Source organism: Cornus florida, unplaced genomic scaffold (genome assembly GCF_030987335.1).
Source record: "Cornus florida cultivar Cherokee Brave unplaced genomic scaffold, ASM3098733v1 CherokeeBrave_3.0.0_Hap2_Chr01, whole genome shotgun sequence".
NCBI classification, from domain to species: domain Eukaryota; kingdom Viridiplantae; phylum Streptophyta; class Magnoliopsida; order Cornales; family Cornaceae; genus Cornus; species Cornus florida.
Genome location: NW_026775571.1, coordinates 43,337,775 through 43,361,304, shown reverse-complemented (window position 1 = coordinate 43,361,304; position 23,530 = coordinate 43,337,775). Strand labels below are relative to the sequence as shown.

The 23,530-nt window shown below is 34.5% G+C and overlaps 1 protein-coding gene across 1 annotated transcript in view; it reads left to right on the top strand.

Moving 5' to 3' along the window:
- LOC132271386 (probable LRR receptor-like serine/threonine-protein kinase At3g47570) overlaps nt 1–6,794 on the top strand; it is a 49,191-nt gene extending 42,397 nt beyond the window's left edge. The window contains exons 2-3 of the mRNA XM_059772744.1: nt 4,480–4,623; nt 6,595–6,794. Of these exons, the coding sequence (XP_059628727.1) occupies nt 4,480–4,623; nt 6,595–6,794 (344 nt within the window). The remainder of the gene's footprint in view (nt 1–4,479; nt 4,624–6,594) is intronic.
- Nucleotides 6,795–23,530: the final 16,736 nt, after the last annotated feature.

Here is a 23,530-nt window from a genome sequence, read left to right as displayed (position 1 = left end):
CTCAAATTTGGACGAAAGACATGAGAGAAAACAAGTGAAGCTATTATAAAAATGTTAAGTTACAAAATCATCCTTCACAAATATTAATAAACTCTACAATCACATCTCACGCAAAACCCTATCAAGAAGAACTCTGACTCTCTCAACCAATCTTTCTCACGCATGTAATAGACTCTCGCTTGCTATCCTCTATGCATATACATAGATCCACATATAAATATGATTAATTTATTGATATCGGCAGTATTTATAAACTGATCAAATTCATGTGATATATATATATGTCGGAGAGGATTAAATCAATTACTTCAATTGGAGCATTCCGATAAGGACATTTCCAAGGTATGAATCAAAGTGGCTACCAAGGAATTATTGTAAGGACGATTCCATGGAATGAATCAAAGTGCATTCCGATAAGGACGTTTCAATTGGAGCATTAGGTATTTGATTAAATTATTCTCTCTCTAAAGTGGCTGTCAAGGAATGAATCAAAGTCCTAATTCCTAAGGACGTTTCCAAAACTGCTGCTCCGGCTGAAACAATTGTAGCTCTCAGCAAGCTATCTCTTCTGCACTTGAAGACAAATATAGTATAGAATTATCTTAACCTTTTCCTTTGCTTTGGATTTCTTCTCCCCTCCTAATTTACAAGAATCATTTTAATGGAGTATAGAATTATTAAAATCAATTCAATCTATCTTTTTCTTAACAATTAATAATTGACATTTTATGATTAATGTTCTTTTTTTTTTCAACACAAGTCGCCTATTTTTTCGATTATTTTTTTTATGATGAAATATGATTCTAACAACAAATTATAGTAAATTATTTGTACTTATAACACAATAAATGGTCAAATGAGTAGTAAAAATAGGGTTGGGTATAATGATAAAAATAATTTGAAATTCTCTCTACTCCCTTTTCCTAATGAACAGAATAGGTTGTCATCTTCTTCTCTTCTCTTCCATCCAACCGAACAAAATGAGAGAAGTTCATAATCTCTTCTCTAGAGATGTTTCATCCTTCTCTTCTTTTCTCCCTTCCATCCAATTTTTTTCCTTTCTACCGAACGGAGCAATAGGGAAGCACATAAGCAAGACAAATCTATATTACTCCCGGGGAAAATCTCAACAAATAAATAGCAAAAGATCTTGAATTTCAAAAATGCCGCTAATATGATATTGTCAACTTTAAACTCAAGCTCAAACGGTTTTGCTTTTGAATTTTACTTCAAAAGGCCTCATACCAATTGGAGTATACAAATCACACATATATAGCACATCCCATTTTCACACCCAAGCAATGTGGGATTGTGCACATTTAGGTCGCCTAATGTGATAGCCTGCTAGTGTCTCTTGCACCCGCCCACATAAATTGCCACAATCACCCCCTTAGGGCCCAACGTCTCCATTGGCCACATTTTCGACAGAGTGAGGCTTTGATATCATTTGTAACAATTCACTCTATCACATAATATGATATTATTTACTTTGAGCCCGAGTACACACGATTTTACTTTCAGGTTTTTCACTTAAATGATGGAATGTGTTTTCCTTCAACAAGTACATATTTATAGGTGACCTTGCAATACAAAAAGTGCTTCTAAGTGCTCCTATAGCTTGAGATCTCTGACCTTAACCAACAAACCTTCCCATTCCTATTCCTATTCCTATTGTAGCCATTTATGGCACTCACACTACAAACTCTTACTTTGCGTTATACAATACTATTTGGGTTTCACATGAAAACATTTACTTTCGACTCTGTAAGACACACATATATATCTCTGACCTTAACCAACAAACCTTCCCATTCCTATTCCTATTCCTATTGTAGCCATTTATGGCACTCACACTACAAACTCTTACTTTGCGTTATACAATACTATTTGGGTTTCACATGAAAACATTTACTTTCAACTCTGTAAGACACACATATATATCACATTCCATATATAGGGATCTCTCTCACGCACAAACAAAATCACATTTGTTTCTTTCTTTTCAACTTTTACATGTGGAGCCCATATGTTTCCTTTTTAGTTAAGTGTGTTTGGACGAGAATTATACTAAGATGGGTGACCTGGACAAGTCCTTGTGTTGCACCCCTTTTAAAAAATTTACTCTGGAAAAAAAATGAAAAGAAAAATTGCACTAACCAAGACAGCAGCCACATTTGGGTATATTTCACCAAGTAAAGCTTTTAGCTTCAATTTTTGTTCAAATCCTAGTTCTAGAATTCTTTTTCTCATAACAAAATTTCTTTCATCTCAACGCATCAATTCATTGATAAATTATTATGTTGGATGTAAAGTGTGGATTGAAAGGATTAGTATCAATAAAGTGTGACATTTACAATTATGGTATTATGTTGATGAAAACATTAATTTACTAGAAGAAAACCACTAATGATTTATTTACGGGAGATCTAGCACTCAATGGTTGGGTAAATGAGTCACTACCCCATTCAATAATTTAGGTTGTAGATTCCAACTTGGTAAGGCTAGAGGCGGAGGCGGAGGACTACATTGCAAAGGTGCAATTTGTATCATCCATTACGGAATTGGCTTTGAATTGCTCTGGAGAATCACCGCAAACGAGGATCAACATGAAAGGAGCTCTAGTAGTAGTAGCACTCAAGAAGATCGAACTTCAATTAAACAAAAATTGTGAGATGAAATCTGAAAGAATCAATGTTAATTCTGTTTTTGCACACAAATTTTATTTTTTTTGGGTTGTAAATCACTAATTTTTTATTTATCTAATTGTGGAAAAGGTCAAAACCTTTGCATAGAAGTTTTGAAATGCTGAAGTCGCTTGAAAACTAGTTACAAATGTGGTATGTAATTGAAAAACTTCACTTAATTGCCTAGCTTCAATGCCTCAAATTTCAATTTGGATTGATAGTTACCTGGACCATTCTAATTTCATCGTAGGGGAATTAATAAGTGGCCAATAATAATAATAATTTCTCCATTAACTATAATTCCTGGCAAATTTGGAAAAGACTAATGACCATCAATCGCATGATAGCACAGAGTCACTGAGATGGTGGTAGGTCAAGTTCAACATGATAGCTCCACTATCTACGAGATGGTAGTTAGGTCAAGTTCAACATGATAGCTCCACTGTCTACGAGATGGTAGTTATGTCAATAAAAGCAGCTCCTCGCGAGTTTCAATTAGTTAGGCCACCTTCCATTTAATGAGCCGTCTACGACTTGTGTATTAAAAAATTGGACTTAAACTCTCTAAATTAAAACTTTTTAAATTTATCATAAGTTGAATTTTTTATAAAATGACATGGCTAATTTAAAACATATTTATAGTTTATGTTTAAATTAATTTAGGTAATTTAATAAAAGTTAAGAATGTAAAATAATCCATGTATGAATTGTGTATTAAAAAAATGAACGAATGTAAAATAATTTGTCAAAGGATAAATTATTTTTGTTAAATTTTAATATCTATTTTTTCATAAATATTATATTTTATGATAACCAAACTTCAAAAAATAAATAAAACATTTTCTATTCAAACAAAGGAGCACCGAGCCTTGTGTAAATTGTTCTTATCCTTACTAAGTTATCTCAATAAATAGTCAAACTTCAATACAGATCCTTACTAAAGTGAAATCATAGACTATAAATGCTGAATTGGCGTCAAGCTCAATTAATGTGAAGGCTAATACGTCACAGTAATCATCATTGACCAATTTGTCAATGTTGAACTCAATTATATACCATTGACTTGACATCCAATATTTCTTTACTGCATTAAAGCAAGAAGATATTCAGAAAATTTATGTTATATGTCTTGCAAACTGAGTTGGTATTCCACATTAATCACATACACTAGCTCATGGAGAAATCTTGGTTTGCTCTTTTGCATGCAGTGTTGTTTGTGCACTGTCTTTTGTCTTGTTTAGCTAAGAGGGATTCCGAATTCAACTTTGCTTAAGACGTTACTACTTGGCTATAACAACCTCAAAAGTACTATTACACATACTACCTTTCATTTTTATTTAATTTTATCAATTTGGTATATAGCCGTTTCTTTCTCTTTTTCCGGAAAGGTTCATTGTTTGTGCTCTCAAGTTTTTCCTTTTCAAGCTTCCAATCTTACTTCATGAAGTAGCCATAGATTGGAAGCTTCAAAAATAACGTGTTATGACAGGTCCTTGTCTGCATTCTGTTTAACCAAAAATTAATTCATGGAATAGCCATAGAGATATAAATAAACTTTTTAACAATTTAAAAGGTAAACAACATTTATGGGTAATTCTTTACCCAACCCAAGGAAGAAAAAAACAAAAAACAAACTGACAAACATTTAGGGGTGATAAACTTGTCAGGTTTTTACAAAAAAAAAATGAATATATATATCCAGACAAATTAAATTGAACTTTAAAAAACACAAAATATCATTTTGTATTATTCTTATTTGAGAACTTAAATGTATTATTTCGAAATTCTTTTGCAGGTGAAATTCCGAAAGAAATTGGTAATCTTCTTAATTTGGAGAGATTATCAATGCTAAGTGCTAATCTCAATGATGTTATTCCATCTTCCATATTTAACATTAATTCTTTAAAAGTTATTCATCTTCGAGATAATAACCTGAGAGGTATGACCCCTATATATGCTCGGGCAACTTTCACTAGTTGTGTTTTGAACTTTTGTTCCACTATAATTTTTTTATTTTATCATTTTTTCCCCAAATTGAGTTTTGCTATTCTCGTCGATCCGCTTCATGCCGACTAGACACAGCCCCTCCAGTGAGAGCTCCTATGAGCTACGAACTTTGAACTTGAAAGACATGGCTCGGGCGCCTTGTGCATGCCCCTCCCTTTTTTGTTTGAAAATAAAATTTTTATAAATTATGCTGTGTACGTGAAGATAGTATAGTTGTCTTGTAGGAAAATACTATTTCTACAAGCGAGGATTCAATATTTGGGTTAGGAAGGCACAAGAGGCCACTTTGATTACTCTCCAAACGGATTGTTATTAGGGATGGCAAGGCAAAATACTTGCCTCGTTAGAATGATTATGGGGTTGTTAAATGGTTTTTGGGCGGGGATGGGGATAGGATTGAAAATCAGCATAGTTATGGGTAGGGATGGCAAATTTACCATCCTTGCCGGGGCCCCAGCCCACCCCACCCCGTCTATAGCAGGGATGGAGATTCTTTTAGCTAAACGGGGATGGAGATGGGGACAAATTATGAATCCTCGCCGTGGCCGGGAGCAGGGATGGGGTAAACCCGCCCCGCCCCGCCCCACCCCTATTAAGTATAAAGTTACTAATATACCCTTACATATAATAATTTATTGCTAAATTAGATTTAGTATATATATGAAAATAAGAAAAAATGTGTTTTTTTTATTAAAAAAAATTTATGGGGCTGGGGCCGGGGCGGGGACGGGGATGAGGAGTCGGGGGCGGTGGTAGGTACAGGGATAGTTGTGAAATTTTAAGCGGGGATGGGGGCAGGGATGTGGATTGAAAAATTCATTGGGGATGAGGATGGGGAATGGAATCCCCGCCTCGCCCCGTTGCCATCCCTAGTTATGGGACGGGGATGGGTTGCCCCGCCACACTCGTTTATAGTGATAAATTATATATATATATATATATATATATATATATATATATATATTCAATAATATTAGGTATATATTAAGTAAATCTTAGTTTATCCTATTCGAATCACTAAATATCATTTTGTATTATTCTTATTTGAGAACTTATATGTATTATTTTGATGTTCCTACAATAATATTATATTCCTAATTGGTAGTCACACACACATGCCTCCACTAAGGCTTGAACCCCTGACCTCCCTTTGGAAAGAAAGGATCCAGATGAGAAAATAATTGTGTATAAATGGGTGGGTAATGGATATGTAATACTACCCAACAGCTATAACTTTTGGGTAAATGAGCAAGCGTTCACCTGTTACACTAGGCCACTAGCCCGTTGAGAAGTTGAATCTAAATTCTATCCTCAAAAGAGAAAAAAAAAAATTATTACCATAGATGAAAATTTGTTTCATTATTTACTTTTGTTAAATTAGTAATATAATTATGAAAGTACTTAAAAAATAAATAAATAAAATAAAAACTCGTCAAACTCGTCTCCGCCCTATTTAATAAGTGGTTTTAGATGGGGATGGGGTTCCTCGCCACAAATCGCTCCATTGCCATCCTTTGTTATGCACTTATTTGTTTACCTTTTCTAGAACAGTGTTTTCCATTATGTGAAAATTGGAAACTTGTACAAAAATTTGTTTGACCATCAATTTTTTGGAATTTTAATTTTTTATTCAAAATTTAGTTAAAAAATGTCTATTTTCAAATAATTGTATTGGGTAGTTCTCTATAACAACTTCTAGAAAATCAATCTGTTTAACTCTTTCTTTATTTATTGATTCTGTACATGCTAATATGAGCTACAAATATTCGTTATCGAAGTCTTCTACTTTTTAGCTCTTTTTTTATTCATTGATTCAGTTTAGGTGTCGGTTCTTATGATTCCTCTCTAATCATTTCCCATGAATTAACCTTACATTTCAATGTTCTTTTACATGGATTACCAGGTGTGATACCACAAGAGGTTGGCAACCTTTATGAGTTGGAAACCATATTTTTAGAATTTAATAGCTTAACAGGACTTATCCGAGTAACAATGTTCAATATCTCAACACTAAAAGAGATCGGACTCGTTGAGAAACACCTTACAGACAATCTTTCATCAAGTATAGGCCGGACTCTACCCAATCTTGACTACCTTTTGTAAGATTATTTATTTAATTGTGGCCCACATGATTTGGACATGTGACATATTACTTGGTGGCTAAGTAAATAGATATCAATTAATATTATTTATTTTGGTCAACTTATAATTACCTTTTTGGTAATTACTTATTGGAGAAGTGTTTTCCTTCTCATTGCTTACTTTGATGGAAAGTAAAATTATGTTACTAAAAGAAAAACTGGTCATCTCTCTACCTTTATAAAAGTGCATATACTCCATCAATTATATACGATTACTGATACAACACATAAAAGTTTTATGTGTGCAAAAGGCTAAGAGAGAAAAACCAGTTTCTACCTTTACCTGTTGATCAGAGTTGCAAATTAGTTCGTGGTTAAAGGATCTAGATGTTGGATTTAGTCTCAATAAGGTTTGATATCATGAATCGAGGTATGTATATCTAACTATATATATTTATACGTTATAAGAATGTGAAATTAATTGAAGTTCTAAGATCTAAGGATTTAGGATTATTTATGATCCAAGTCTAACACAAATTAATTAGAGTTTACATGTGGTATCAGAGCCCATAGTTATGGAACTCATTTTTTTTTTTCCATTATCATTGTATAAATAATATGTGTAAGTTTAAATTAATATTAAATAATTATATAATTTTAATTTATGATATACGAACACTGTTTTAATTCGTGTACCTGTTTTTGAACAAGTGTCAAGAAACTGTTTGTATATATATAATTATCAGATTTGTTGTATCGTTATCTGTGTTTGTCGAGCCAACTGATGTTATGTGTTGTACCTTGTTTGCTGAACTTATGTGTGTATATATATATGATAAGTCCTTAAATGTTGCACATTTCAGTACCTAAGCTAGGGTATTTTAGTCCTTGCATCTATCCTACTTGCATATTTTAGTTCTAATTTATGTTTTTATCAATTTCAGGTCAATAAGGTTCAAACGAACTAATTTCGGTTCATTAAAACCTTTTTGGAGTCAAGCAAAGGCAGTCGGAAAAAGCTTACAAAATGGCAAAAGGAGGCAGTAACCCATTGTTCATATAGTGTGCTTATTCTTTAAAAGTGGTCAATTCTACCTTTTTTCGGGTCTTTGATGATGTTCCTAACGATTAAGAAGTACGCAGATTAGCCCGGGGCCAAAATGGAGTTAAACAGGTCTAAAAAGAATTTTATTATTTACTTGGCTACAGGATTTTCTTGTTGGGGCTTTTTTTGTGAACTATTGGCCTCCAATAGGGTTTGTATTTAAGGGAAAGAAGGACCCATTAGTTGAGGAGTTAATTTTTATTATTTGAATATTACATTTTATTTTTCTGGAATCAATATCATGTTCTCTCTGGAAAACATGAAAAAAAAAAAAAGAAAAAAAAAAAAGAAAGGGTTTTGAGAAATATTCAAGGAAGAAGAAGAAGGAGTCAAAGATGGGGATTGGGCTTGTTGACACTATGATCATCTCCTCCATGAGCTAGTTCTTCACTAAGGGCTTGGATGAGCCCTAAGTTTATGTAACCTAAACCTTTGTATTTCTTTTCTTGGGGAATTAATATGTTGTAATTAAATGTGTGGCCTTGTGATTTCGTTATATATACATGCTTGATTTGACAAATTAGGGCTTAATTTGATAAATTCTACCATTGAAATCTCTAGTTGATTATAAGTCTATGTATAATTAATTAGAGATTTTATTCTTCATTAGATGATTGAAAATTAATTCTTCCATTGATTTTATATGTAAATTGCATGTCTATGTGTGATTGACTTAAAATTATACTCTACACTAGATACTTTTTGTAGTTGTGTTTAGTGATGGCCATGGCATAGTACTTATGTGATACAATTGTCAATTAATTTGATGGATAAAAACTCAATCTTGATGAGTTGTTTTACAAATAAGCTTACTTGTTATTAGTTAATTGTAGTTAAATAGGCAATTTGTGCTTGATTATGTTAATCCATACTTCTAATTACAATTAGTATTATTATCTTGATTGGTGTGTGCTCTTATTGGATACATTTGTGAATGTGTATGGTGGGTTATGACGTAGTCTTGAATGGGTTCTATACTTTAGTTTAATTATCATTAAGTAGACAACTCATTCTTGATGTTGAAAATCTATGCTTACAATTGTGATTTGTAATGATATTGTGGCTACATCTATAATTACACTAATGATTTCCCCATTAATTGAAAGCAAATGGTTAATTACATGAGCTTAGTGGTGAATCCTAACCCTAAGACTCTCTTCCTATCTCTTTAATTCTTAGTTTAATTTACTTGCATTGTCATTTCCATTTCCATGCTTTAAATTGAACTCTAGTTTAATCACTTCACCAAAAATCTTTTTATCTCAAACTCTTTCCCTCTCTTCTCTCTTTTACAATCTAATTAACTTTGAAACCAAGTTTAATCCCAACACGTATTCAATCCATTAGGAATGATCCCTTCTCACTTCATACTTGATGGTATAGGTGTTAAGCGGCTTTTATATAAATTTAAAGTATGATGCCCATTTGATACCATTTCCAAAACCAAAGTGTTGTGCATTATTTTGTGCACACGCTCGGGTCGTAACATAATTTTGGCGCCGTTGCCAGGGATTGATGGTTTAGTTGGAATTGAATTAGGCATTAGGGCTAATTTGATTGTTTTCTTTAAATTACTATTTTCTTACTAATCCTTCTTGTTCAATTAGGTACTTGAAAAGAAGAGGAGCAAGCATTGGATCTTGACACCATTGTGACATTATTGCTAGGGACTTTCGTGAGCTTCTTTGATTTTTTTTTTACTATAATTGTTCAATTTTCTGTATGCTTGCGAGATAGCCCTTGTCGTGGCTATCACATTGCTTAAATTCTTGTCCAAGCATAAACCAAAAGGAGGCTATTATTTTCTTGATAGAAAGCATCGGCCCATGTGGAGGCAATTTAATTTTGTGCATTGATATAGCATGGGAGTATGGGAACATCGTATGTGGAGGTGGTGAATTGTTGTTGATTGTTGTTGTGGTTTATTGTTTCTAGAAGAATTCTTCCCATTCTTGACAATCCCACACTTAATAGAAAACCATTTCTAAGATCTAGGGCATATGGATAATTTAGGTGTGTATCATCCTCTTAGTGGGCATCCACCTCAAGATGTGTATCCACTCTTGAGAATTCCCCATCCTAATGTGTTTCCACAACCAAATCAAATGCAACAACCTCCAATAATACCAATCCATCCTCAAAGTCATGTAGTGTATCCCCCCAATCCTCGATTATCTCTTCGAGATCACTACACTCCCAATGAATATAATGCACTAACATGCATCCGGTTGCCAAACTTTCGGGCATCCCATTATGAAATCAAGCCCGCAACCATCCAAATATGCCCCATTTTCTATGGGTTAAACAATAAAGAACCATATAAACATTTGGATGAGTTTTTGGAAGTTTGTTCAACCGTGAAAATCATGAATCTTCCAGAAAAAGTCTTAAAAATGAAGCTTTTCCATTTCACTCTTCTGGAAAAGGCTAAATATTGGTTCAACAACTCGATGGCAAATTCAATCACATCTTGGGTTCAACTACTATGTGAATTCCTAAAAAAAAATTACCCCGCAAGTAGAACCGATGCTATGAGAGCTTCTATCCGTGAATTCTCCCATAGAGAGGGAGAACCTTTGCATGAAGCATGGGAGTGTTTGAACGATTTGTTACGGAAGTGTCCACATCATGACATTCTAAAGTGGCAATTAGTTCGCTGCTTCTATGAAAGCTTATCCGATACCCCAAAAGGTATGGTTGATGCTTCATGTGGAGGAGCCTATTTGGATAAAAATGAAGATGATGTTTGGCATCTTTTTAATCGCATAAGCGAAAATTCAATGCATTGTTCTTCATCATCCCGATTGGGCCAAAATTTGAATAAAGAAAGGAAGAAAACCTCCAATCTTTCTCAAGTGGAGGGTTCCATGGAGATTGTAGCCGAGGTCAAAAATCTTACTCAAAGGTTTGATAAATTCCTTTTGAGCCAAAACCCGGCAATTCAATCATTCAACTCTTTCCATTCTCAAAGTGTAATGTGCATGACTTGCTCTAGTTATACTCAAAATACTTCCAATTGTCCTCTTAGGCAAGGTTTTTCCGATTGAGTATTAAGAACAAGTCAACGCCGCTTTCATTCATCTAGAAATTAGTCCATATTCCAACTCCTACAATCCCGGATGGAGTGATCCTAACTTTTCTTGTTGAAATCAAGGAGGAGGAATCATTCCTTCCCTTCATAAAAATTCCCAAGAAAAGTATGTGACTCCCCACCTCCGAATTGCAAAGTCCCAAGCATACAATCTCCATTTTATCCTCTCCCAAATGTGAATCAATTCTTCAATTCTCAATCTTCGAATCATCAATCTTACTCTCATCCACCTCAAGAGCCTCCTAGAAATTCCAATTTTTAGGACAAGGTTTTAGAAGCTTTCGGTGATGTTTGAAAGGAAAATCAAGTGTTTCATTCGCATTGTCAATCAATTGCAAAGCTTGAAGTCCAAATAGGGCAAATGATTCAATCAATGAAAGGTAAAGGACCTATGCAACCCAAGCTTAATCGAAAGGCATACTCTATTTCCACCTTGAGGAGTGAGAGAAAAATTAATAACAAAGTTGAGAGACCTAGTGAAGTTAGTGTTCCGGAGCAACCAAATGTTAGCCCATTTACCATTCCCAATTCCATTCCTACTTCACTAGAGGCAAGTGGTCACATTAAGGAGCAAATTCCATCATCAACATCTTCCTCCCATATGGAGAAGCCTTATGAGCCAAAAGCTCCATTTACTCACGCTTTAAACTCTACTCCATTTTTTAGGTAAGAAGGAAAAATCCATGACATGATGGAAGTTATTAAACAAATTAAAATCAACCTTCATCTTCTTGATGCTATTCGACAAATTCAACCATATGCGAAGTTCTTGAAGGATTTGTGTACTCAAAAGAGGAAGAACAAGAGACCAAGCCCAAAGAAATTGCTTCTCACAGAGCAAGTGAGCTCCATCATTAAGCTTAACACCCCACCTAAGTTTAAAGACCCTAGTGCACCAACTATCTCCTGTACTATAGGGAACCATAAGGTCCATAAGGCTCTTCTTGACTTAGGGGCTAGTGTTAACATTATTCCTTACTTCGTGTATCTTCAATTAGGTTTGGGAAACCTTAAGCCAACTTCGGTAGTTATTCAACTCGCTGATAGGTCTACAAAATAACCAAGCAGAATTGTTGAGGCCATCCTCATCAAAGTCGACAAATTTTATTCTCGGTTGATTTTGTTATGCTTGACACTGAGCCGATTGCAAATCCTACCACTTACATTCTTATCATCTTAGGAAGACCATTCCTTGCCACTGCTAATGCGACAATCAATTGTAGGTCCGGCATTATGGATATCTCTTTTGGCAATATGATGGTTAAGCTTAATGTTTTCAACACAAGCCAACATCCCATCGATGACGGCGAGTGTTTCATAGTGAATGTCTTAGATGAACTCGTTGAGAAACCCATTTCTTCTATTTCTTCCATTCCTTCCGAATATCCTCTTGAGGCGTGCCTCTCTCACTTCAATATGGACGTATTTGACATTAAAAGCTCCATATATGAAGTGAATTCTCTAATGGACTCCGTGGCCATCTTAGACTTCCCGCCATGGAAATATTCAAAGGAATCTCTTTCTCCACTCTCTAGTATTCCACCCATTCCATTCCTCAATTCTACATTGATTTATGAGGACATTCCTTATAATTTTGAGTATAACATCATTGAGACACCTTTGGTAAGTGAGGAGAAGATGATTCATTTAGAGGTAGAGGAAAATGATGAAGAGAGTGAGTCTCTTAAACATCCTATTATGTTTTTGAAAGACACCACCTTGCCAAATACCAATGGAAGCAATTCTTCGAATATGCTTCAAGAGCACCCCAAGGTTGCAAGGCCTACCAATGTTTGTTTTGTCTTCAAGACCGTGGATGAAAGGAAACAAATCGCATCTTCCATTATTCATTTTCAAATCATTCTCTTGGGAGATGCATATATTGTTGTGAGAGAAGATCCATTGGGGAAAATAGATAAATGAATCAATGACGATGTGTCATGTCCTGTTTTTTATTCTTTTGACAAGTGAGTCGCCCCAACGTCTTACTAGAGACGTTACACACTAGTTTTTCGTAGAGTTTTAAAATAATAATAATAATAATAAAAATAAAATAATTCATTTGCATTTTATTATTATTTTATTTTCTTCTTTTATTTTCTTTTCCTTTTGTACATTTATGCATTCATAAATTAAAAAAAATAAATAATAAAATAAAAAAAAAAAATTTCAAGAAGCATTCTGTCTTGCTAGAGATGTTAAACTTAGCCCATTTTTTATTTTGTAAGTTGTATATACATGTTCTTTTTCTCTGTTTATTTATTAATTTTTTTAACCAAAAAAAAAAAAAATGCAGAACAAACCAAAAAATTCAAAAATATGTGTTACAGTTATGCCATTCTGCTTGGTTATGCATGTTTTCATCTTTTACCAAGGGCTTGATCTTATGTCCCTTTGCATCGTGTTTTATATTGTTTTGGAATGTTTGATTCTTCTCCCATGTTGATATTTAATGTGAGTTGCTAGTGTGGCTATTCTAGTAGGTTTTTACATCTAAGTTTGGGGGAGACATCGTTCCTAATGGAATATTGCCAGACTTCATAGTCTTTGCCATCACGGTATACTCTTTCCATCATTTTTCAATGTTCTCATTGCACATTGAGGACAATGTACAATTTAAGTTTGGGGGTAAGGTCATCATGATTAATTCTACTTTAAGTTTTGCTTTTAAATGTATGATTGAGATTTAAGAAATATTTGGCAATGATTTCGAACTTTTGAAGCATAGTACCTTTGAAAAGCAAGTTGTTAAAGTCTAATACTTCTTGTAGGCTCTAGGATGCCATTTAGGGGTAAATTTTTTATTTTTGATATTATGCTTGCTATTGTGGTTCACATCATCATGCTTGCTAAAAATGCTTTGAGAGTTGATTCTAGAATTCTACACTTGCACTTGCGCACACTAGTATTCAATTTGTGGGGTACATGCTTAGTTGATTAATATTTTGGTTATATCCCAATTGAGCTAGTAAACTTTGAAAGCTTTCATTCTTGGCAAATGACCTTGCATGCTATATAACTAACACTTTATGAAGTAATCAGGATTCATGCCTCATTAAGCAGCAAATTCTCGCATGAAAAGTGGAGGGCCATCACAAAAAGAACAAGGAAAAGATAAAAAAAAAAAAGTGAGTGCTTCTTACCAATGTGGGAAAGCGGAAAATGATAGGACGAGAGTTGTTTTGATTTGTAACCTAGTTGATTTGAGCTTGTAAGTCCTTAGGGGTGTCTCTATACCTAATGCCCTAAAGCCTTCCGGTTTAGGAGTCATTGACCTAACGCTTGTTAATGGATCTTCTAGAAAGCTTAAGAGATCACTACATTGCACTATACTTTTATCTTAGATCCCATAAAAAAAATAAAGAGAAAAAGAAAAACAAAGAGAGCATGTTACAAATAAATTGAATAACAAGGTTCATTCAATGTCTTGATGATCGGTACTATATTTGTGTGCTAGTTTGAGGGTAAGGCTATGATCATTTCATTAATTTGTTAAGATAGCAACATATTTTGATGCTCACTAAAAAAGGATGATAGAATTGATTCAATTTGCATGATTGGCTTGTTTGATGCGTGGAGGACCATATTTGCTTAAATGAAGTTGAAATGTTGAGAATAACATAGAAATGGCTGAAAATTGCATACTTGAGGTAGTCTTCTTTCAACACTTGTTTGATATGTGTCGTTGTTTCTTAATTAAGAAAGAGCCTTTGATGTTTGTGGGTATCACTTTTGGAAACCCTCACGAGACTTTACTCGTCCACTAGGGGCAACTTAGGGGTTTAAAAGGCTTGTTGCATATGCTAAATGCTACCGTGATCCCTACGAAAACGGTGTTATCCATTTATTGCTTTATTAGTTTGTAATTGTATAGATGTTTATTTCATTTCAAAGCGTAGTTCATTGCTAGGGACTAGCAATATCTAAGTTTAGGGGTGTGATAAGTGCTGCTTAAATGATGCACATTTCAGCACCTAAGTTAAGGTATTTTAGTCCTTGCAACTATCTTACTTGCATATTTTAGTTCAAATTTATGTTTTTGTCAATTTCAGGTCAATAAGGTTCAAACGGACTAATTTAGGTTCATTAAAGCCGTTTTAGAGTCAAGCAAAGGCAGTCCGAAAATGCTTAGAAAATGGCAAAGGAGGCCACAGACCATTGTTCATATAGTGCGCTTATTCTTTAAAAGTGGTCAATTCTACCTTTTTTGGGGCCTTTGATGATGTTCCCAACGATCAAGAAGCACACCGATTAGCCCGGGGCCAAAATAAAGTTAAAGCAGGGCTTAAAAGAATTTTCTAGCACTGGGGGATCGATACCCCAGTGGGGGATCAATCCCCCACTATTGGTAGAAAGGTGCAAAAAAATACCCCATGGGAATCGATCCCCAAGGCTGGGGGATCGATCCCCAGGCCCCTGGCAGCATTACATGATTTATTATTTACTTGGCTACGGGATTTTCTTGTTGGGGCTTATTTTGTGAACTATTGGCCTCCAATAGGGTTTGTACTTAAGGGAAAGAAGGACCCAATAGTTGAGGAGTTAATTTTTATTATTTGATTATTACATTTTATTTTTCTAGAATCGATATCATGTTCTCTCTAGAAAACGTGAAAAAAAAAAGAAGTAAAAGTTAAGGATTTGAGAAATATTCAAGGAAGAAGAAGGAGTCAAAGATGGGGATTGGGCTTGTTGACACCATGATCATCTCCTCCATCAGCTAGTTCTTCACTTAGGGCTTGGATGAGCTTTAAGTTCATGTAACCTAAACCTTTGTATTTCTTTTCTTGGGAAATTAATATGATGTAATTAAATGTATGGCCTTGTGATTTCGTTATATATACATGCTTGATTTGAGAAATTAGGGCTTGTATTGATAAATTCTACCATTGAAATCTCTAGTTGATTATATGTCTATGTATAATTAATTAGGGATTTTATTCATCATTAGATGATTGAAAATTAATTTTTCCATTGATTTTATGTGTAAATTGCATGTCTATGTGTGATTGATTTAAAATTATACTCTACACTAGATACTTCTTGTAGTTGTGTTTAGTGATGGCCAAGGCATAGTACTTATGTGATACAATTGTCAATTAATTTGATAGATAAAAACTCAATCTTGATGAGTTGTTTTACAAATTAGCTTACTTGTTATTAGTTAATTGTAGTTAAATAGGTAATTTGTGCTTGATTATGTTGATCCATGCTTCTAATTAGAATTAATATTATTTTCTTAATTGTTGTGGGCTCTTATTGGATACATTTGTGAATGTGTATGGTGGGTTATGACGTAGTCTTGAATGGGTTCTACACTTTAGTTTAATTGTCATTAAGTAGACAACTCATTCTTGATGTTGATAATCTATGCTTACATTTGTGATTTGTGATGATATTGTGGCTACATCTATAATTACACTAATGATTCCCCCATTAATTGAAAGCAAATGGTTAATTACTTGAGTTTAGTGGTGAATCCTAACCCTAAGACTCTCTTCCTATCTCTTTAATTCTTAGTTTAATTTACTTGCATTGTCATTTCCATTTCCATGCTTTAAATTGAACTCTAGTTTAATCACTTCATCAAAAATCTTTTTATCTCAAACTCTTTCCCTCTCTTCTCTCTTTTACAATCTATTAACTTTGAAACCAAGTTTAATCCTAACACATGTTCAATCCCTTAGGAACGATCCCTTCTCACTTCATACTTGATGGTATAGGTGTTGAGCGGCTTTTATATAAATTTAAAGTATGATGCCCATTTGATACCATTTCCAAAACCAAAGTGTTGTGCATTATTTTGTGCACACGCTCGGGTCGCATCATAATTTTGGCGCCGTTACCGGGGATTGATGGTTTAGTTGGAATTGAATTAGGCATTAGGGCTAATTTAATTGTTTTTTTTAAATTACTATTTTCTAACTAATCCTTCTTGTTCCATTAGGTACGTGAAAAGAAAAGGAGCAATTATTGAATCTTGGCACCATTGTGATGTTGTTGCTAAGGACTTTCGTGAGCTTCCTTGAATTTTTTTTTACTATAATTGTTTAATTTTCTGTATGCTTGCGAGATAGCCCTTGTCGAGGCTATCACGTTGTTTAAATTCTTGTCCAAGCATAAGCCAAAAGGAGGCTATTATTTTCTTGATAGAAAGTATCAGCCCGTGTGGAGGCAATTTAATTTTGTGCACTGATATAGCATGGGAGTATGGGAACATCGTATGTGGAGGTGGTGAATTGTTGTTGATTGTTGTTGTGGTTTGTTGTTTCTAGAAGAGTTCTTCCCATTCTTGACTCTGCCACACTTAATGGAAAACCATTTCTAAGATCTAGGGCATATGGATAATTTAGGTGTGTATCATCCTCTTAGTGGGCATCCACCTCTGTATCCACCCTTGAGAATTCCCTATCCTAATGTGTTTCCACAACCCAATCAAATGCAACAACCTCCAATAATACCAATCCATCCTCAAGGTCATGTAGTGTATCCCCCCAATCCTCGATTATCTCTTCGAGATCACTACACTTCCAATGAATATAATGCACTAACATGCATCCGGTTGCCAAACTTTCGGGCGTCCCATTATGAAATCAAGCCCGCAACCATCCAAATGTGCTCCATTTTCTATGGGTTGAACAATAAAGAACCACATAAACATTTGGATGAGTTTTTGGAAGTTTGTTCAACCGTGAAAATCATGAATCTTCTAGAAAAAGTCTTAAAAATGAAGTTTTTCCATTTCACTCTTCTGGAAAAGGCTAAATATTGGTTCAACAACTCGAGGGCAAATTCAATCACATCTTGGGTTTAACTACAATGTGAATTCCTAAAAAATTTTACCCCACAAGTAGAACTAATGCTATGAGAGCTTCTATCCATGAATTCTCTCATAGAGAGGGAGAACCTTTGCATGAAGCATGGGAGCGTTTGAATGATTTTGTTATGGAAGTGTCCACATTACAACATTCCTAAGTGGCAATTAGTTCGTTGCTTCAATGGAAGCTTATCCGATACCCCAAAAGGTATGGTTGATGCTTCATGTGGAAGAGCCTACTTGGACAAAAATGAAGATGATGTTGACATCTTTTTGATCGCATAAGCAAAATTTCAATGCATCATTCTTTATCGTCCCGATTGGGCCAAAATTTGAATGAAGGGGGGAAGAAAACCTCCAATCTTTCTCAAGTGGAGAGTTCCATGAAGATTGCCGCTGAGGTCAAAAATCTTACTCAAAGGTTTGATAAATTCCTTTTGAGCCAAAACCCGACAATTCAATCATTCAACTCTTTCCATTCTCAAAGTGTAATGTACATGACTTGCTCTAGTTATACTCACAATACTTCCAATTGTCCTCTTAGATAAGGTTTTTTCGAGTGAGTATCAAGAACAAGTCAATGCAGCTTTCATTCATCCGAAAAGTAATCCATATTCCAACTCCTCCAATCTCAGATGGAGTGATCCTAACTTTTTTTGGAGAAATCAAGGAGGAGGTATCATTCCTCCGCTTCATAAAAATTCCCAAGAAAAGTATGTGCCTCCCCACCTCCGAATTGCAAAGTCCCAAGTATACCACTCTCCATTTTATCCTCCCCCAAATGTGGATCAATTCTCCAATTCTCAATCTTCAAATCATTAATCTTACTCTCATCCACCTCAAGAGCCTTCTAGAAATTCCAATTTTGAGGAGAAGGTTTTAGAAGCTTTGGGTGATCATCGAAAGGAAAATCAAGTGTTTCATTCGCATTCTTAATCAATTGCAAAGCTTGAAGTCCAAATAGGGCAAATGGTTCAATCAATGAAAGGGAAAGGGCCTATGCAACCCAAGTTTAATCGAAAGACATACTCTATATCCACCTTGAGGAGTGGGAGAAAAATTGATAACAAAGTTAAGAGACCTAGTGAAGTTAGTGTTCCGGTGCAACCAAGTGTTAGCTCATTTACCATTCCCAATTCCATTCCTACTTCACTAGAGGCAAGTGGTCACATTAAGGAGCAAATTACATCATCATCATCTTCCTCTAATATAGAGAAGCCTTATGAGCCAAAAGCTCCATTTACTCAAGCTTTAAACTCTACTCCATTTTTGAGCCAAGAAGGAAAAATCCATGACATGATGGAAGTTTTTAAACAAGTTAAATTCAACCATATGCAAAGTTCTTGAAGGACTTGTGTACTCAAAAGAGGAAGAACAAGGGACCAAGCCCAAAGAAATTGCTTGTCATGGAGCAAGTGAGCTCCATCATTAAGCATAACACCCCACCTAAGTTTAAAGATCCTGGTGCACCAACCATCTCGTGTACTATAGGAAACCATGAGGTCCATAGGGCTCTTCTTGACTTAGGGGCTAGTGTTAACATTATTCCTTACTCCGTGTATCTTCAATTAAGTTTAAGAAACCTTAAGCCAACTTTGGTAGTTATTCAACTCGCTGATAGGTCTACAAAATAACTAAGGGGAATTGTTGAGGACATCCTCATCAAAGTCGACAAATTCTATTTCCCGGTTGATTTTGTTATGCTTGACACTGAGCCGATTCCAAATCCTACCACTTACATTCCCATCATCTTAGGAAGACCATTCCTTACCACCACTAATGCGACAATCAATTGTAGGTCCGGTATTATTGACATCTCTTTTGGCAATATAATGGTTGAGCTTAATGTTTTCAACACAAGCCAACATCCCATCGATGACGGCGAGTGTTTCATGGTGAATGTCTTGGATGAACTCGTTGAGAAGCCTATTTCTTCTATTTCTTCCATTCCTTCCGAAGATCCTCTTGGGGCGTGCCTCTCTCACTTCAATATGGACGCATTTGACATTAAAAGCTCTATATATGAAGTGAATTCTCTAATGGACTCTGTGGCCATCTTAGACTTCCCGCCATGGAAATATTTAAAGGAATCTCTTTCTCCCCTCTCTAGTATTCCACTCATTCCATTCCTCAATTCTACATTGATTTATGAGGACATTCCTTATAATGTTGAGCATAACATTATTGAGACACCTTTGGTAAGTGAGAAGAAGATGATTCATTTAGAGGTAGAGGAAAATGATGAAGAGAATGGGTCTCTTAAACATCCTATTGTGTTTTTGAAAGACACCACCTTGCCAAATACCAATGGAAGCAATTCTTTGAATATGCTTCAAGAGCACCCCAAGGTTGCAAGGCCTGCCAATGTTTGTTTTGTCTTTAATAGTGTGGATGAAAGGAAACATATCGCATCTTCTATTATTCATTTTCAAATCATTCTTTTGGAAGATGCATATATTGGTGTGAGAGAAGATCTATTAGGAAAAATAGATAAACGAATCAATGAGGATGTGCCATATCCTGTTTTTTATTCTTTTGACAAGTGAGTCACCCCAACGTCTTACTAGAGACGTTACATACTAGATTTTCGTAGAGTTTTAAAAAAATAAAAATAAAAATAAAAATAAAATAATTTATTTTGCATTTTATTATTATTTTATTTTCTTTTCCTTTCCTTTTGTACATATATGCATTCATAAATTCAAAAAAATAAATAAATAAATAACACAATAAAAATAAAAAAAAATTCAAGTAGCATTCTATCTTGCTAGAGACGTTAAACTTAGCGCATTTTTTATTTTTTAAGTTGTATATACATGTTCTTTATCTTTGTTTGTTTATTTATTTTTTTAACAAAAAAAAAAAAAAGAGAACAAACCAAAAAATTCAAAAATATGTGTTACAGTTATGCCATTCTGCTTCGTTATACATGTTTTCATCTATTACCATGGGCTTGATCTCATATCTCTTTGCATCATGTTTTATATTGTTTTGGAATGTTTGATTCTTCTCCCATATTAATATTTGATGTGAGTTGCTAGTGTGGCTATTCTAGTAGGTTTTTACATCTAAGTTTGGGGGAGACATCTTTCCTAATGGATCATTGCCAGGCTTCATAGTCTTTGCCATCACGGTATACTCTTTCCATCATTTTTCATTGTTCTCATTACACATTGAGGACAATGTACAGTTTAAGTTTGGGGGTAAGGTCATCATAATTAATTCTACTTTAAGTTGAGCTTTTAAATGCATGTTTGAGATATAAGAAATATTTGGCAATGATTTCGAACTTTTGAAGCATAGTACCTTTGAAAAGAAAGTTGTTAGAGTCTAATATTTCTTGTATACTCTAGGATGCCATTTAGTGGAAATTTTTTATTTTTGATATTATGCTTGCAATTATGGTCCACATCATCATACTTACTGAAAACGCTTTGAGAGTTGATTCTAGAATTCTACACTTGCACTTGCGCACATTAGTATTCAATTTGTGGGGTACATGCTTTGTTGATTAATGTTTTAGTTATATCCCAATTGAGCTAGTAGACTTTGAAAGCTTTCATTCTTGACAAATGACCTTGCATGCTATATAACAAACCCTTTATGAAGTAATCAGGATTCGTGCCTCATTAAGCATCAAACTCTCGCATGAAAAGTGGAGGGCCATCACAAAAAGAACAAGGAAAAGATAATGAGAAAAAAAAATAATAATAAAAAAAAAAAGAAAAGAAAAGAAAAGTGAGTGCTTCTTACCAATGTGGGAAAGCGGGAAATGATAGGATGAGAGTTGTTTGATTTATAGCCTAGTTGATTTGAGCTTGTAAGTCCTTAGGGGTGTCTTTATACCTAATGCCATAAAGCCTTTCGGTTTAGGAGTCATTGACCTAACGCTTGTTAATGGATCTTCTAGAAAGCTTAAGAGATGACTACATTGCACTATATTTTTATCTTAGATCCCATAAAAAAAATAAAGAGAAAAAGAAAAACAAAGAAAGCATGCTACAAATTAATTGAATAACAAGGTTCATTCAATTTCTTGATGATCGGTGCTATATTTGTGTGCTAGTTTGAGGTAAGGCTATGATCATTTCATTGATTTATTAAGATAGCAACATATTTTGATGCTGGTTCACTTAAAAAGGATGATAGAATTGATTCAATTTGCATGATTAGCTTGTTTGATGTGTGGAGGACCATATTTGCTTGCATGATGTTGAAATGTTAAGAATAGCTTAGAAATGGCTAAAAATTGCATACTTGAGGTAGTCTTCTTTCAACACTTGTTTGATATGTGTCGTTGCTTCTTAAGTAAGAAAGAGCTTTTGATGTTTGTAGGTATCACTTTTGGAAACCCTCACGAGACTTCACTCGTCCACTAGGGGCAACTTAGGAGTTTAAAAGGCTTGTTACATATGCTAAATGCTACCGTGATCCCTACGAAAACAGTGTTATCCATTTATTGCTTTATTAGTTTGTAGTTGTATAGATGTTTATTTCATTTCGTAGCGGTGTTCATTGCTATGGACTAGCAATATCTAAGTTTCGGGGTGTGATAAGTGCTTAAATGTTGCACATTTCAGCGCCTAAGTTAGGGTATTTTAGTCCTTGCATCTATCTTACTTGCATATATTAGTTCTAATTTATGTTTTTGTCAATTTCAGGTCAATAAGGTTCAAACAGACTAATTTAGATTCATTAAAGCCTTTTTGGAGTCAAGCAAAGGCAGTCTGAAAAAGCTTAGAAAATGGCAAAAGGAGGCCGCAGCCTATTGTTCATATAGTGCACTTATTCTTTAAAAGTGGTCAATTCTACCTTTTTTTTGGGCCTTTGATGATGTTCCCAACGATCACAAAGCACACTGATTAGCCCGGGGCCAAAATAGAGTTAAAACAAGGCTTAAAAGAATTTTCTAGCACTGGGGGATCGATCCGCCAGAGTGGGGGATCGTTTCCCCACTATTGGTAGGAAGGTGCAAAATAATACCCCATGGGGATCGATCCCCAAGGTTGGGGGATCGATCACAAGGCCCCTGGCAGCATTACAGGATTTATTATTTACTTGGCTATGGAATTTTCTTATTGGGGCTTATTTTGTGAACTATTGTCCTCCAATAGGGTTTGTACTTAAGGGAAAGAAGGACTCATTAGTTGAGGAGTTAATTTTTATTATTTGATTATTACATTTTATTTTTCTAGAATCGATATCATGTTCTCTCTAGAAAACATGAAAAAAATAAATAAATAAATAAATAAAATAAAATAAAAAAGTTAGGGTTTTGAGAAATATTCAAGGAAGAAGAAGAAGGAGTCAAAGATGGGGATTGGGCTTGTTGACACCATGATCATCTCCTCCATGAGCTAGTTCTTCACTTAGAGCTTGGATGAGCCCTAAGTTCATGTAACCTAAACCTTTGTATTTCTTTTCTTGGGGAATTAATATGTTGTAATTAAATGTATGGCCTTGTGATTTCATTACATATACATGCTTAATTTGACAAATTAGGGCTTGTATTGATAAATTCTTCCATTGAAATCTCTAGTTGATTATATGTCTATGTATAATTAATTAGGGATTTTATTCTTCATTAGATGATTGAAAATTAATTCTTCCATTGATTCTATATGTAAATTGCATGTCTATATGTGATTAATTTAAAATTATACTCTACACTAGATACTTCTTGTAGTTGTGTTTAGTGATGGCCATGGCATAGTACTTATGTAATACAATTGTCAATTAATTTGA